This window comes from Balearica regulorum, chromosome 2, assembly GCF_011004875.1.
Source record: "Balearica regulorum gibbericeps isolate bBalReg1 chromosome 2, bBalReg1.pri, whole genome shotgun sequence".
Classification (NCBI taxonomy): domain Eukaryota; kingdom Metazoa; phylum Chordata; class Aves; order Gruiformes; family Gruidae; genus Balearica; species Balearica regulorum.
In genome coordinates this window covers 43974177-43992267 of record NC_046185.1, presented here as the reverse complement: position 1 = coordinate 43992267, position 18091 = coordinate 43974177, and the positions used below count along the sequence as shown (strand labels likewise).

Genomic DNA, 18091 nt, shown 5'->3' with positions numbered 1-18091 from the left:
GTAGTAAGTTTCTCACAGGAATACTTTTTACTTAGGAGGTTTTAAAACCTAAAAATGGCTACATATAAGCTCATAAAATTAGTTTCAATTGGGAAAAGAAAAAAAAAAAAGGCTGCTTTTACGTATCGCATACATATATGGCCAAAAGGTTCTTAGAATGCCAGGGACTCCACTGTGAACCAAAAGATTACTTTTGTTTATACATGTATAGTAACTAAGGATCTAAGAAAATTATGGGAAAAAATGCAGAAAGCAAAAATAGAATTTAAATCAATAATGGTCAGCTTTATACAGGCAAAAACTAATGGAGTGGAAATAAAGGCATGGATTAACAAAAATACCTGTTAAAGGAGAATCTAGAACTACCTGTTATTGTGGGAAAAAAGTTAAAGGCCATGTACCATTGTATACAAAGTATGGATCAGAAAAAATGAATCAGAAATATCTGTTCACTTTTCTCCACAGTAAAAATAAGGTAAGGTAAAAAAACCCCAAAAAAACCACCAAACAAACAAAAACCCCCCACAACCCACCACCTTTCATACAATTCTACAGCATAGTTGCCAAGTCACAGATGCCAAAAAACTTTAAATTCAACTGTTTCCAGGCAGGCTTAAAAAGAGCGAGACAAAAGACAGAAATAAAAGCCTTCACACCCTGAAGTATTCATAATCTTCTACACAAGAAGTTTGCTATTACTAAAGTAGACATAGGACACGAGGTACTAGAGATCACCCAGAGCTCTTGCACAATAAGTTAGCAGCCATCTTTTACACACTTTTTACTATTTCATGTGCTGTTTACAGTTTCATATCAAGTCTGATTTTAAAAATCATACTGTATATCCTCTGGGCAGAATAGGTACCAAATTAAACAAACTAGTAGCTATCAAATATTCCCCTCTACTTTTTCATAGTTATACATCATTGATTCTTATTGTTGACAAGAATAGGTAAGACTTTCTATCAGGAGCAATGATTTAGATTAAAATGTTTTATATTAGGAAAATAAAAGTTACAATCATGTAATAGTACTAAATATTAATTAAGTTTCATTAATTAAATTGCTCTAAATAATTACAACATGCAAACACACTCCATCAAGTACTGCCCACTCTGCTTTTCTGGTAAAGCAGGCTACTGTCTCTCTAAACTTAATAAAGACAAAACTTGGATCATAAGGTAGATTTTTTTCATGCCTACTTTGCAGGAAGCCTCCCATACAGTACTCTCAGTGTGGCTTTGGATGCATCAATCTCACAGCTACAGAGGTTTAGAGCCTTTCTAGCTCTTCCCAGATCTTAACCAATTTTGAGATGGATTAATATCCCATGTTCCCTGTTCCTCCCAGCCAAGAGGTTTATGGTGAACCTTGAAAAAGATTAATGTCCAAACACATTCCCAGTCCTCCCTCAGTTTCTTCTGAATTACTATCCACCATGCCTCAACAAGCATGGTGAAAAACTACTTTAGTACAATACTGCAATACTCCTTTATACAGTTTTCACGCCTTGGTACATCTAAAGTAATGATAGCCCATTTACTAATCTCCCACCATAAGCAATGGTTTCATCATCGCCCTGAACTCCCAAAGAAGTACCCAATACCTTTCCACAGCCTAACACAGAACCTGTGGTTTCAAAAGATTTAGAATTTTGGATAAAATTAACGGTGGGTATAAAGGCATATCGGATTTAAGAATATTACTAACTCCTTGGTCTTTAAATAAATTCGCAAGTTTTTCCACATAAGAATCTACTATTACTGTAGCCCTTTTACAAGCAGGGAAGAACTGGAAGAAGTGGGGAACAAAGAATAATTTTTTTCAAGATAAATCTGAAGGCTAAAAATAAAATCTCCGTTCTACTTAGATCCATGTTTAAAGACCTTTAAGTACTTGTCCTGGTTCTGGCAAGGATTGAGTTAATTTCACAAGGAGCCAGGACAGGTGAGCCAAGCTGGCCGGGGGCTATTCCATACCATGTGACGTCATGGTCCCCATAAAAGGGGGCTAGTCAGGCAGGGGCGGGCTCCGCGTGGCTCCGGGACCGGTCTAGCGTCCGGTCAGTAGTCAGATCGGTAAATCGTTCTCTGTTATCACCCACTGTTACTATCTGTTATCAGCACTGCTGTTGATTGTTTCCCTCTCCCTTGCTGTCCCAGTAAACTGTCCTTATCCCAACCCTCGAGGCTTTGCCGTTGTTTTTCCGTTCTCCTCCACATCCCGCCGGGGGAGGGGTGAGCGAGCGGTGAGCGAGCGGCGCATGGCACTTAGCTACCGGCTGGGGCTAAACCACGTCAATACTAAATTCCTTCCCCCATCATGTAATAATATTAATAGGTGCCATAAAGTATGGAAAGACTCATTTTCTTCTTGCCAATCAGCTCAGGACCACTCTCTTTACCTAAACTTTTCAGTCTCTAGCTAAATGGTATAGCTCCACTTGGCCAATAAAAGCTGTCCTCCACACAGAGACTTTTAAGAGTATTTCTGAAATACGGGTTTCCCTTACAGAAGGCCTGCCACCAGAACAAGCCAGTAAAGATCCAAATAATTAATTTGGAAGCAGAAACACTGCAATAAACTTGATTGCTCTGCATATTAATACATCCTTTAGAATCAAGGCCGAAAAGAAGGTAGCACTAACAATTATTTTAAAGTCTAAGTAGGAGTATTTTTTATAAAACTCCTGGAATATAAAAAGCTAACTCCAGAGGAATTAAATATGTTCTATCAGGATATACTAACTTCACCAGACTAAAACAAAAATTAAGAATCTTCAGGACCACAAAGTCAGAGATGGGATGAAGAAAGAAGGTAAAATATCAACAATGAGACATGTGAGACTGCGTATCACCACCTTTCTCTTCCATTACCCTAAGTAAAACAGAAACACAAAGACCATGTAATTACTACAGCCCTCCTTTCATATCAAATCAATCCATATGTCAAGTATTTAACAGATATCAGTCTTGCTGACTTTTATAAGATCCTCTTAACACCTCACAAAAAATGGTTTAAAGCACTTTCAGTTTCAGCTGCTAAAACCAGAAGCCTCACACTCTTCAAGGAGCACAAATGAAAACCTCCCACTCCCTAGCTGAATTCACATCGAAATCCACTCTTCCCCATATGACAGTCATATGATTCACAGATCCCTAATAACTCAAGGTCCTATTTACTAAGTCAGCAGTAACTGTCAACAGGTGGTGAAAAGAGGAAGAGAGTCTGCTGGACTCAATCCTTGCCTTAAATCAGACAGTATGTCAAGGTCAGATTATTCAGGCTAACTTTCTCCCTCCTGACAGGTCAGGAGGCCAAGTGGGGGGATCAAAAACCACTGTACTATATGCGAGACTTAGCACTTTCTTCTGAATTCAGCTGTACAGTATTAAAAACTAGCCACTTCAAGTGCTAAATATTCTTTTGGACTGTATTAAAGTTGTTACTGAAACTAAGAAACTTTATAACCCAGACAACATGCTAAAAACATATATTATTATTCATCTTGTGCTAAGTGGTACATATAATCATTCCCCCATTCCCAGCCACTGGAAGTTTAAATAATGTGAGGGCAGTATTTTGTAACATGAAGACAAACCATTAGTCCAGCTACTGAATGCACTATGTCACTTGAACACGCAGCCATTCCTACTACATGCAGACTTGCTATCTTACTGACCATGTTGTGGGCAACTAGTTCCCCCTATCAAAATAATACAGAAGTAATCAAATTGGAATTCTGACACATTTGCTTTCTATGTAAGTAAAAGCCAGCACTCAATGATAAAAGACCTGAATTTTAGAAAAGGAAAGTTTAATTTTATTAATTCCTCACCAGTTGTTTAGACATACAAGATGAAACAGAAACTTGTCAAGGTGTTTTTAAAAATTATACTGCTAATTTTCTACTTGGGTTAACATTATTTCCAAAGCAACAAAGTTTTCTGTTTTCAGGTTGAGGCAGAGTGAAGACACTGAAAATAAGGCACAACATTAAAGCATGGGTCCAAAGCAACCAGATTGCTATTATTTTGCAAAAGCTGTAAACATATGCATCCATAAAGCTGTGTTACGATATGCTTTTGAAGGAAGATTTGAACACACTGAAGAAGCACATTTCCAATACCTACCTTGAAACTTTAAGACAAAGGCTCTGAAGAATACATCACCATTAACATGCCATTCTTACTGTCTTTTGAACAAACTATTTCATAATTTGTACCAAGCTTCCCCTCTGATGTACAAAAAGATTATTTTCCTTTGGTGTGCAAGTACAGTAAGAATTTACTTACCACAGCAAGCTGTGTCCGTGATGCTACTGTATGAAACACTGCAGGCATCATGAGAGATTCTTCTACTTTTAATTCCATCTCATTCTCTGCTGAAAATGTGGTTTTGGGGATAGCTGGTGGACGTTCACACAAGATCATTTCTTTGTTGAATAAAAAAATTGGGTTGGTGTCCTACACTCAAAAAGAAAATGAAACCAAACACTCAATAACAGCAACATACTGTTCAGTCACTAATTATTTCATCATGTAGGCAACATGTCTCAAGAACTTGTTAAAATCTAAATGGCTAAGCTGAATACAAAAACATCTGTTTCTCAAAGCAATCCAGCAAACAATACATTACAGAAAAATCCTTTAGTAAAATATCTTTTTCTTTCCCCTTAAATGACAGTTTAGATGAAGAATGCAGCATGCACTTACTGTTCCAGCACTGTAACTACAGACTCTTCTGTCTGGTGCCATACACTCTCCTCCATTGACAACCAGTACTTGGTGCTGAATGGCAATCTTGTATTTTGTTTGAATTGCATGTTTCAGATCAGCCACACTAGAAAAAAATGGTAAGAGAAGGTGACACTATCAGCATATCTGTGGCTCTAATTTTACATATTCCTGTAATAGAGACAGGTGACTTGTCTGTGTCAAAGCATAACTTTTTAAAAAACTATAACTTTTTGTTCTGCACAATGACATATTTCTAAGTTTCATAAGTGCTGTAATGTGTTGCACTCTGGATATCCAGCTAATAAGCTATCAGCTAAAAGAAGACAGCCTCTGCATTGCTGGTAACTCATCAGCCATCTTTTTCCAAGAAGATCTGATAACATGCTGAAATTCTGGATTACATCACACCAAGCATTTAGGATAATAACTGTAAAAGTCATATTATGTTCTTTGAATATATACTTTATGAACAAACAGCTGAGTCACTGAAACCCTAGAAGACAATGACAAGAGTATTAACACTTCATCATGCACAACGTAAGCAAAATTTCACCTAATCAACTCTGATTTACTGTACACGAAGTGCAGTATAGCACTTAATAACAGGAAATTAAACAATCCACATATATGCAACAAATTAATATAAACATTACAGACACTTTTAATGCAGAAACTATAAAAAAAACCTGTTTGCATTCATCATCCTCATACCTTTAATTCTGGGTGATGACATCTTCATGTTACTGCTTATTTTAACCATTTCTAGACTTTGTCTTGAAGACACAGGCAAACAGCAAATTAAACAAGAATTTACTAATATGGTACAGTAACTGACCCAAATTATAACACACTGGGGTAATGCCTCTGCAAATGTATTAAAAAGCTTCAGAGTATCAAGTGAATAATCAATATAAGCACCAATGATTTTGATATAACTGGCAAGAAGTATAATAATGTTACTGGCTATATGGTACTGAAAAATAAAGATAATTTATCTAAAATAACCTTGAACCAATATGGCATCATGAATTCACTACAAACACCTCACGAGCACAAGCTTGTATTCACTAGCTGCGTTACAGTAAGCATTCACCTATTATCTCCATAGTCTTTGGCAAAATACCTTGGCCTGTCTACATACAAGGAGACAGGCAAAGAACCCAAGAAAGTTAGTATTGCTAGAAAAAGCACGTCTATATATACAGCTGTACAGTATAAGAAGTTAAACTGTTCAACTGAAGAATCTTAGGTTTTGTGTGGTTCACCAGTTGGAAAGCTTCCTTCTCAAAGAACTATCCAACTGATCAAAAAGTCGTCCCATACCAGACTATTAGGTGCCTGATCTGGCAGTTCAGATGCTGTACCTCACCACCATGACTTAGAAACAGAATGTCTCAATGTACAGGAGAGTACACAGGGGTGCTGACACATCTGCAAATGACCTAGTAGATTCAGTATGGCTGAGATGAACACTATTTCATGCTCAATAATACCCTGAGTGTCAGTGGGCTTTGCAGAAGAGCACACCAAACCACTCAGTGTGGACACTGAGGAAGGGCAGGCCCTAAAACATTTCAAAATCCAAATTCACTTGTTTAGTCATGAAAATTACAAACAGGAATTCAGGAAAAAGCAAACAATGGATTTGAGCACAAAATCCACGGCAGAAGTCTTTCAAGCACAAAATCCACGGCAGAAGTCTTTCAAGCACAATTACTTGCAACTCGTTCATCACTGACAGAATATGAAGACAGCAGGTAAGCTTGGCTCTTGCTAGCTCCAAGGTGCATGGGCTATCGTGATATTAGACACGATTTACTTATTAGATCAGAGCCCTGCATAAGAACAAGGGAAAACGATACAATACATCCAGTATACCTAGACCTCTCTAAAAGCATCTTTACATTTCCAAGAGGCTTTTAATGTGCAGTGGAAAAAAAAAAAAATATACAAATAGCAAAGTTGTTGGGACTTAACTGTAATTCTGTAACACTGCTCATGTTTCAGGCACTTGGGAGTTCTGAAGTTGTGTTTTACACATAAAATGCTGTAAAGTGTTTTGGAGACTTACAACATAGGACAGAACCAACTTTTACCTATGGTGGACATGAGGCAAAAACCTGTATGATAGTTCTTAAGCATCCAATCTAAAAATAATTAGAGCGCACATTTTCTTCAGGATAAGTATACACTGCCAGGAGAAAAGCAATCTGTAGAATTTCTTCTACGCCAGTCAGTAAAAAATAAACCTTTTACAGAGGAATCCTAAATAAAAATGGTACCCAATGCAAGGTCACAGAAGATCAGAAGTCATTCTGACAGTTTTTCCAAAAACCACCAAACAACACCAGACTCCGCTACGAGCAGAACATCCTCTGTCACTGCCCCAGTGACACCTCTCCACTCTTTCATGGGACCTCAAACACAACCATCTGCAAGGCATTGAAAACTAATCCAAAACAACTCCAAAGTTCACTCAAATACATGAATACCTAGAAGATAACTACATGGACATACTAAAAAACAACTGAGTATCATCTCTCCAGAACTCAGTATACAAACAGTATATACAGTCTTTTTTTTTTTTTTTTTTATTTTAAAAGAACAAACAATATGCAATTAATTTACTTTCTTACTTTTGTACTGCAAGTTCGGTGTCAAAGGTAAGGGTAGTTCCAGTGTTGACCAGAAATACATATAGCTTCATGATGACTTCTTTAGGTCTCTGAAGTTTATAACTTCCACTGCTAAAACCATTTAGAGACTGAAAAAAATTTTCAAATGTCAGTTTCAAGTATAAGTTACAAAAAAGACATGTACGTGCTTTTGAAAAAATGCTTTTAGATATACAGTGAGTGAATACATCAGCTGTCATACTCCACAGTTCTTTATCCATTACTAAACATACAGATGCTCCTCTGACCAGAAACATGGGCAAGGTAAGCCTCCACATATGCAGATGGTTAGGAGAACACATGAACAGAGAGAAAATAGAGAGAGAGAAATGAGAGCAAGAAGACAACTTTCAGTTGCAGAGGCCACCATCTCAGATCATTACCTGGCTTCTCTCAATTAGGAAATGCATTTTTAAAGCCCCAGAAACATTTCCAGAAAACTTTTCTAGATTTTACAGACAGGAGCATGACCTATGCTGTAAGTATTAATTCCTCAACAGCTACAAAGTCTATCTGCTCACTACTATCCCTATCCATAGTTGTTTGGGTTTTTTTCCACTCACACATATGGAAGCATTAGCAAAAAATAAAAATTAAAAATAGCTAAGATTATGTAGATCTTTCTTTTTGTATCTCTCCATAATTAAATAATAGTTTCAAAAATATTTTCCTCTGTTTTCAGCACTAGCCAAATCTGTAGCTACTTTCTTCATCACTAATAACAAATATGTAGTAATCAAGAAAGTCCAGTCCGACACAATGGACACATTTTCAGTCCTGTGCCCTACAAGCTTCTGGATAAGTGACTATATGCAAATGTTTTTCCAGTGTACATAGATGAAAAACATTGAACTGCTTTGTAAAACATTCAGATCTACTCTGAGATTTTATCACTGAAATACTCTGTACTTCTGAGGCTTTTTCTCTTCTCCTCCACAGGAGCTCAGACATTTATGAGTAATTTCCTCCACACTGATAAAGCTGCTGCAGAAGTACTCTAGCACTTCAGTCACTAATAACCTGAATTTTTTTTCATATGGAAGTAGTTATGAAGTGTTAAACTGTAGAAGTTTTAGCCACTCAGCAATATTCTTAGATCATTGTAAAAATGACTTTTTTTGGATTAAATTACTTCACAGGAAATAAGTAGCCTCTCTTTCCCTGAAATATGAACAGGATACACACACAATGTCTACACAGCTATTCTAAAATTAGTCTGAATTTGCATTTAACTCTTTGCCACAGAGAAAAACTGACAAACAATAGAGAAAAATAACTAAACACCATTAAAATGGGGAAGGGGGAAATATTCTACCAGAATAATAATTACAGAAAGTCAAAAGAGCTTTCTTTCAAGAAAGTGGTTTTCCACACACTTTTCAAGCATTAATTGTACATAAATGTATTTACACATTTACACATGCATTAATGTACATAAACTAGTCAAAACATGCATTTTCACAAGGCTTCAGAAACAGAACCATACTGAATAAAAAAACCTCCAGTTAAATAATTTGATCGGAAATGATTTTTGTTGTCCTTACACTTGAACTCTAGTGTACTCAGTGGCACCAGTTCTAACTTATATTGGAAAAAGAAGAATATACTCTGTAAACAAAGTTATTAAATAGACAAAAAACACCAAACACCAAGAACAAGCTAGTAATAATTTATTACTAAATTATTTGGCCTAGGTTTCAGAATTAATCATACAGAGAGATCTCTTTTCACAAAGGGTGTATTTGTGACAGTAGTCCAGGTAGAATTAGAAACATATGTGTTAAATAATACAATGCTTAAAGCAAGCACCATGGTGCACCCACTGAAAAAAAAAGCTCTTTTCCACCTAAGCAGAGCAAAGGGTTTGTATAGTATCTAGTTTTCATATAAACATTACTTTCCAAGCTGAAGAGACATTTAAGAGAGAATCTGTTCAGAAGCCTCGCGTACACGAAGTGAAATTTTAATCAACATTTCCCCCTCCATACCTTAACACTAAAGCTAACTAAAACATGGAAAGAAAAAACATTATCAAGATCAAAAATATTTACGACAGCATTGGCCACACATGCATCAGCAGTCTCAAACTTTTTAACTTCAAGCAAAGAAAGAATTACCTTCAGGCACTATACTAAGCTACCACCTTCTTCAAATTCAAGAGGAGAATAAATGCGCGCATTTGCTTTACTTGATTTTTGGCAACAGAGTAGCATGGCTGTTCAAAGCCAGAGAAGATCTGCAAAGAAAAGATACAGAATGCAATTACAGGTGTTAAAATGTCAAGATTTTACAATTATCATTGCATCTAACCCAGAAATCGGTGTATCCAACGTCAGCAAGAAAAATTATGTAGCAGTATTTTTTTAATTAACAATGCTATCCAGCTACAAGTCTGCTCAAAACTGCTACACAGCTGAGTATTTTTGCCCATAAATGTAGTTTAAAATAACCGTTAGTGATATTCTTCAGTATTTACAAGGAGGCAAATTTAGTTCACTAAGAAAAACTGCTTGTATTTCCATTAACTGAAAGCATTTTTCAGAACTGGTGCAGAAGGCTGATGTGATGATGCTAAGAGCAACAGATAAAGTCCTTACAAAATGCAATTTATCTTAAGAAAATCCAGTGTAAAAAGGCACACATGCTACTGCTGTTGAATGAATAGCCTTATCCTGCAGCTGTATCCAGCCGATCAGCATCACCTTCCCTACCTGAAGCACAGTAACCTTGCATGTTAAGCCATTCACCTACTTTCAAAACATTTGTTAGTTTTGGGGTTCGTTTTTAAATAAACTGAAGCTGTTGCCATTCCCAGCTGCTTGTCACTGGCATCCTTGCCAGGCCCATCTTCTCCCAGAGCTGCTGTTTAAAATACAATGGAAACTACAACAAACAAAATGAGCCAAATCAGCAAAGATGGTCTTTTCAGGCTAACCTAGTTCATGATAACTGTTGTCAGATAAGTAGCAGTACCAAAGGAGGAGTAGCCCTTGGCAAGGAAGGTGGTGATGAGCAGCTGGGCTCAAGGCAGTCAAGCAAGTGCACAATCAAACTCCCAACTGCAAACAAACATTATTTCTATCATGTTAATGACCTAGCAAGCTTTCTGAGAAGATGATCAGGCACTATAAAGGGTGATAATCCATTACTAAAAATAGGTTTGCTGAAGCCTGAAAACCATTAGAATGTGTAAATCATTTTATACAACTGGTGCTACTAACAGTAAATCAAAAACACTTTATCCGAGGTTTGAAAATCTTATGATAAAGGAAAAAAATTACACACGTATTATACGTATTTTTACGTGAATGGAACAGATGGCACTTGGTTAGGCCATTATTTGAGCTATTATCTTCCTTCCTCCTGTCCACTCCCTCTTTCCTCCTATGCAAAATGCACACACGTCACCCTGTCAGAAGCAAAGGTGCAACAAAAGGGAGAAAAGCAATGCATTTAAAGTACCACCACTGGAAAACCAGCAACTGAGAGTGCCCTTTTCCAGTTTAGCTATCAGCAGTCAGTAACTGTATTTCAGAAAAATTTATGAATATTTGCTTCAGATCAAAGCAATGCACTAACATGAATAACAAGAAACTACTGAAACACTTCTGCCACAAAGTAGGATCACAACATTATAATCTCTGTTTTAATTCCTTTGCAACCATTAAGAAGTCAAAAAAACAAGTGTTGTTTCTTCCACCCAACATTTCAACAATCTTGGGGGAACAGAACTACACTCACACAAGCAGGACGAATTTGTATGGTCTCTAGGTTACTATTTAAAGAAAAAAAAAAAAAAAAGAATTCACACACTCCCAAGCTTGCCACAAATTTCAGTGGGTACTTCCAGGAACAGAGGAATCATGTGAAACAGGATTTCAGAGAATACATGTCTTTTACACCAAGCCTTCCTGCAGATTCACTGGTGCCAATAAAGGCAGGCTGCAGCCCTCCCTTCAGCAGGAACTCTGCCGAGTGCCTCTCTCCAGCTGCCTGTTACCACAACACTGGAAGAAACTGAATTTTGAGAGCTCTCCCTAGTCTTGCATGTCTGGACAACATCTGGCTGAGTCTGGCCAACAAAGTCCAAGATTAGTTAAAGGGGGAGATGTGTGAAAAGCAGTCATAGTTGCCTAAGTCTTTTCTTTCAAAAGTCAGGTTACAGCAAACTTTCAAGCAAAGTCAGCTACATATCACAAATTAGCCTTTAAGTTTGTTTCAAATATTCAAGAATACCGTGATCAGCCGTGATGCAAGTTTTTAACGTAAGCTTGAAGTGAAAGTCAGGCTCCAAGCGTCAATAGAATAGATCCATAAACACATACATTTTATTCTTCTTCTGTTTTATATTACCTCAACATGCCATTAAGAGAATTTCAGGCTTTTTTAGCATTACACTGTTACAAGTTTAAAGATTTTTAGTGTTACATTGCTGAAATTATTTTAATTCATTTTAATAGAAGTTGAACAATTACAAAATTTGACAACTGCTAACTATGTAATCAGATAAACTGTAACAAAAAGACTAATCCACCCAGATTATTTGTTTGAACTGTGTGACCTGCAGCATTAGATCCATGCTATCGTATAAACTAGATCTTTCAAATTATGGGGATGGAAGCTTGTATGGTGAATAGCTATGAATTATCAGTAACACAATTAAAAACATAGCTGAAAATTTGAAGAGGAAATTTCTGTAGCAGTTGCCAGAGCAGACAGAAGATGGTTAGACATGAATATAAGAAAAAGAATGAAATTACAAAAATGAAAGTAAGAATAACAAAGTAAAAAAAGCTTCCAGAACTAATTCAGAAGACGTATATTTTGTTACATTAGCCAAGAAAACACCAAAACCAGCCATAAATACGTTATGCTGGTTATAACATTTATTTCACTACTCTAACATTTTGTTTACATTGCAATGCAATTACTACATCTGCTTTACCTCATGAAAGTATTGCAAGCTTTTCCTATCCAATATAAAATCTTCAACAATCGAGTACTTTTGAAGTCTGTTGATCAGTACTTTCAATGCATGTTGTTTAGAAGTTTTGAAATGCATCTTATTTAGTTCAGAACACGTTCACCATTACATCTGTAGAAGGAAATGAATGTGTTTACAGACCTTTCCTTCTTATAATTACAGTACAAGGCATCGTGGGTTTCACGGCACTCGACAAGTAGACCTATGGCTACATTAACCATCCAATTCTGCTATTAAGTGCAGAATCCACACTCCATTATCTAATTCTGACTGTTTCGTTGTTTCATGGTACAATTTTTTCCAACTTCAGCAGCTCAAACACTGAAATACAGCATTCAGGGTAGGACAAAGACAGAAGTCACCATTTATTTATGCTGTTTTGGTTTATCAACCTCACTTTAAAGTTAAGTTTCCCCAACAATATTCCAGTACTTAAGTTTGTGCACATGTTCTTGACATCTCATTTCCCACGCCTCCTTTATAAACTGGATTACAAACCAAACTTAAGCAAACCAAGTAATTAACACATTTTTCTTTAACCCCCTGGAATTTAAACTGAGCTATACCAAAGCCATGGTTTTCCTTTAATCCCAGTGTTTAAAATTCCATCTTCTACAACAGCAACACACCAGCAGTATAAGGTACTCTGCTTTTTGTGCCTGGGGAAGTACTGCTGCACATCTGTACAGTAAGTGCTGTACTTACCGAAGCTTCATCTCCTAGGTCATAGAGGACCAAGAGGCCCAAACTCTTCCCCCCTCTCCCTCCACGTACATCTCCAGGTTGGATAGGATTCAACACTGCAAGCAGACTAGCTTAACTACCCAAGCAAGGCAAGACCCTCACTGATCACTCAGAAGCCTGCAATCCCACATTGCTAATTATTAGGCATTCACATAGCTCCATATGAACATCATCTGTATGCTCTTAATAAAGGAAGGTTCTCCTACTGCGAACCAGCTGAGGCTATACTGCAGGTAACAGTGCCTCCAATAGGAGTCATAAATGTCACCCCTGATTACAGGGGTCAAGCTTCTCTCAGAAGAGATCACGGCACAATTCTTGCCTGTCAAAAGGTCAATTCACCTGAGGCAAAGGCTGACAAGTCTGTCACATGCTTAAAAGACTCAAGTGCTATTCCTCATTCAATGAAAATCTCATCTGGAGAATATCTCCCCTCAAGGAGAATATACTTTTATTACCTCCAGAGATGGAAAGCCAACTTTGGGGCACATTAACATTTCATTAATTTGTGCTTCATTTCCACATAGCAAATCTTAAGGTTTGCCTTTGAGATGCTGCAATTCCTGTGATTTCACCTTTCTCTTATCTCCTGTTAGAGCAGGATTTCCTGTTTCACTTTGACTTAGGCAGCTCTACAAAAGACAAAGGTCCAAGACTAGCACAGAATGTTCCTTCCAATGCAATTTGCTTTCTTCTACAAACCTTTCTTCTACCTCTTGCCTCTGCTTTTTAGGTGTCCTTCTCAAAAAATGCTCTCTTGCTCTAACTTGCACACCTCACCTCATAAACAGAAGATTTTAGATCACATATTTCCTACTATCAAAGGAAAACGAACTTAAAGATTTGAACTGAATTTAAGGAAACAAACACTTTCCTTCATGTTAGTTGTAAGATCATCTCTAAAAGCAGACTTCAAGGAGCATTCTTCGATGCTGCAACCAATGCATCTAACCAGAAATATCTTAATTTTGCAGAAGACTACTACCACCACCAGAAGAACAGACCAAATGACCTCATTATGAGGGCACGCATTCTTTACTAATGCTTTTAGCAACAGAAATGGCTTAGTTTCTAAAATACAATGCAAATGCCTACCCTTATCTGGACAACCCAGTGTTGAAAGGAAACATGCTTTAAAAGACACTTAAACTTAAAGTAAGACTTTAAGAAAAATAATCCTAAGCTATGTGATGAATAAATACTAGGGCTTCTCTTGACCCAGTTGCAGAGAATAATTTCATCCCCCAGTCCTCTGGAATAAATTTAACCCTAAAACCACATCTAATCACCGAGATACTTGTTACTCCAAGTGGAGATCCTATCTTCCATTACCACCTTATGTGAAACCCTATAAACCTCATGTTCAAGCCACACTGTAGTCTTAAAGAAAGGCTGTCAATCCCTGACATCTGTAAGGTGCCATCTGGAGCTCTATTTATACTCTGCTCAGATGTGCACAGGCACAGAGGCGGTTACTTAATTACAGCATCTCCACCAGTCACTGTGGTGTTAGCAGCTCAAACTCAGCTGCTGGTCAGTAAAGCAACTCTTTTCCACTGAACACAAGAACAAAGCTGCAGTTCTGCAGAGCAACCAGGAATCACGCCTAAGCCCCCTACTTCCCAATTCACTAAAGAAGAATTTCAAAACTAATTCAGTATACAGTAATTCATAGTATAAGAGGCTTCCCCCCCCCCCCTTTAAGATCAATCATCTCACACAATACCAACTTAATACTGAGGAGTTCTATATGACCACCATATTCAGCATTGCTCCTGCAACTCTGAATTCCATGAAAAGCTCCTCATTCAGCAAAGTAGGTGCAGCAATACCTTCACAGATCCTCAACAACATCAACAGTGGAACAGCAAGACATCAAAAGCAACTGTGTCTGGGCAGGTAAGACAACATGGCGCATTAAAGAGTAGCTTTGAAATTGGTGGGGCCCAAAACAACGCAGCTTCTTACAAGTTCAGACAAAATATACATCGTGAATTCTAGGAAAGCAATAGTTTCAAACACGTTTATGAGGCAACAAGCACATTATTAGGCATTGTATCATGATTCCGTATGTACAGAATTATAAAACTTCAGACCCGAGGGTTAGCATCTATTTACACTGCTCTCTTCAACAATTTGAGGAGCTGCCAAAACACAAGCCATACAATGGATCAGACAGAAGTTACTCTCCTCCAACAGTAAAAAAACCCTCAACTTTACCACATTTTTCAAAACCCCACATCTCTTACCTGACAGAAGCTGAGATTTCTGTGCCTCAGTTAACAGGTACAAGTCAGAAAACAAACCACGGTCTTCTGACATTCTTATTGCTAGGAAACAGCCCAGTTTTGCTATTGCTAGAAGTACCCTTTTCTTTCTTTTTTGTTTTTAATTGATAGAAACAGTCTCTCCACAGCTGTCTGCGACTCGGTCTTTGACAAAGCTAACTGAAGGTTTTGTCAGCTTATTTTTTTTAATGTATAATTTTGCTATTTCAAAAGCATTTGTAGACTACAAGTCTCCCTCCAATTACAGAAATTAACATATTGACTTTGCAAAGAATGGTGCTCTTGGGTATGTAGAGCTTCAGGTGGTTTTATTCAAGTTACTGACTGACTCCATACTGGTGGGAAGGTTCTCCCTGTAGACATATACTCTTTAAAAATAATAGCATGTAAAATCTTACAGTGTTTGCAAACAATTCTGCAAGAAACAGCCAACAAAAATTCCTTTATTTCTAACATCAAACTCAGACAAGTCGGCACCAATGCTTCTTTCACTAACGCTCTCTCTCTGGTTAACCAAGACCACAATCACATAAATACTGCTTATAGTAAGAGCACCAGACTTATGAATTCCTTTCCTCAACCAGTTGTTCTTCTGCTTCTCTCCCTGCACCAACTTTCAGTGGTGCAATTTTCCATACTTCTATGGAGTAAACTGGATTACTTTGCTGTAACAAGTTAGAAACAGCATGCTTCCCCAGGTGACTGCTAGCTCGAATTAGTTCCATGATCCAGTTCATTACACAGCCCCACACACTGTTACACTACAACTAAGGCTGGAAAGAGGCTGATGAAGAATACAAGGGGTATCGAACGTCAGCGTCATCATCCAAGGAGACAAGTGAGAATTTCCAGAAGGCATCATTCACATTCCTAACTGCATGTGCCATCATCAGTTATTATTAGATAACTTCTTTTAAATGGTAACCTGTTAAAAAAATGCCAGTATACTCTTAAAGAGCAGGCTAAGGTAATTCAAAAATGGACAATTACTATGAGTGCAATTGATGACAGAGTTTGTCAAAATGTAGACTATGAGGCCACTTCTCCTGCCCTCCCCTCTCCACATACACCATCATAATGCTACAAGGGTTTGGTTTTGTTTGGGTTTTTTTTTCCCCCTTTTTTATGTGGATAGTACAAGGTAAATCAGCCAGACCTACTTGAATGGATAAAAGTACAGAAAGTAAGACTGATTCAATGGCATTTATTTCACAGGAATGAAAACACTAGATAGAAAAGGAAGTAAAAGATTGACAATAATGAAATGTAAGACAAGTAAAGATCCTTGTGATTTAGTCTGATTGCCTACATAAAAGTCATAGGTTCTTCCTTCATTAATTTCTATTCATAGGCAATCATATTTTAGAATAACATTAATAGTTTCCAATAATAAGGAAAGGCACTACCATCTTGGTAAACTGTTCAAATGATTAACAACTTTCAAACTTGTTTCAAATTTTTTGTATTCATATGGATGTTTATAAATCTAACATTTGAACTTTCATGCTATAAAGATGGAATTTCTCTAATTTCTCATTTTTAAGTTCCTTATAATTCACATGTCACCTATGAACCTCCTCCTATTTATCACATCTTTTTTTTTTTTTTTTTTCCAGTGGTATCTGAAACAGAGAAGTAAAGGACCATCAGAGACATGCAGGTTCAACATAACCCCTACCCTCTCTATGAATACATATTCAAAAATCATGTCTAGATTTTTGGCAGTATTACATAGTTACAAATCACCTTCAGATCTCTATTGGCATCAATCTGAAAGAAGATAACAACAATGTATTGAGAAACGAGAAAAGCTGCAGGATGGGTTTGAAGAATATTAAATTTTATCTTATCTCAAGAAAGTGGTTAGTAATTTTCAACTGCCCTTCTTTACCTTTCTGGGATAAATCTTTGGTAGTTTAAAATAGCCAACAAAGTACACGAACAAATCCCTTTATGGAATATTACCAACTTAAGAACTACACAACCTCAAAAAACAAAAAAAACCCCAACCCCACACAACCCACAACTGCTGAGATACTACAACGTGTACTCCTACCTTACTGAACCCTGGTTGTGCTGTTTGCAGCCACAACATAAATGTGAAATTGTTGTTATATTACATCTGCTTTTTGAATTTTACAGGTATTTTATTTCTACTTATGTTATGTGAAAGACTCAAAGTTAAGTTTACATGTTACACCCCCTCTTTTCGTTCAGACAGAACTGAGAATTTTGACTCATATTTTCATTTTTTGTTTAAAGTATCACTCATGGGGTTTGAATCAAGTCTATTTTAAACAGTGGACAACACAAGCATTTGTAAAGAATATTTTTAATTACAATAGACAAATAAGTCATCTTGAGTTTACTATCAGAATACTTGCAATATAGCATTAGCATAATATATCAGCAGAGAGCTGCTAGTCCAGTTACACAATATAGTCTTACATAAGAAGCTCCACTTCATCTGAATTTAATAAAAATACACACTCTGGAGGATGGGAGGAAACCTGTATAAATAAAAGCACCATTTTGTCAGCATGAACTGTCTATCCTAGGCACAACTACACTAAATAAGGGTCAAATATCCACACTGGTGACATACCAGCACTGCTACTTGTCATCAAAGTCAAAATAAAATTTGAGATAAACCACTGACAT

At 37.0% G+C, this 18091-nt stretch overlaps 1 protein-coding gene across 3 annotated transcripts in view; it reads right to left on the bottom strand.

The window, feature by feature from the left end:
• The window catches only part of RB1CC1 (RB1 inducible coiled-coil 1), a 77988-nt gene that overhangs the window by 55288 nt on the left and 4609 nt on the right, over positions 1 to 18091 (bottom strand). For 2 of the 3 annotated variants that reach the window (XM_075744096.1, XM_075744097.1), the window contains exons 2-5: positions 9532 to 9650; positions 7376 to 7503; positions 4716 to 4842; positions 4296 to 4466 (exon numbers count right to left, since the gene is read on the bottom strand). In XM_075744096.1, coding sequence (XP_075600211.1) covers positions 4296 to 4466; positions 4716 to 4842; positions 7376 to 7446 — 369 coding nt within the window. In that variant the 5' untranslated portion in view covers positions 7447 to 7503; positions 9532 to 9650. Of the gene's footprint in view, positions 1 to 4295; positions 4472 to 4715; positions 4843 to 7375; positions 7504 to 9531; positions 9651 to 18091 lie in introns of those variants that run through there. The other variant, XM_075744098.1, reaches the window with a different exon arrangement.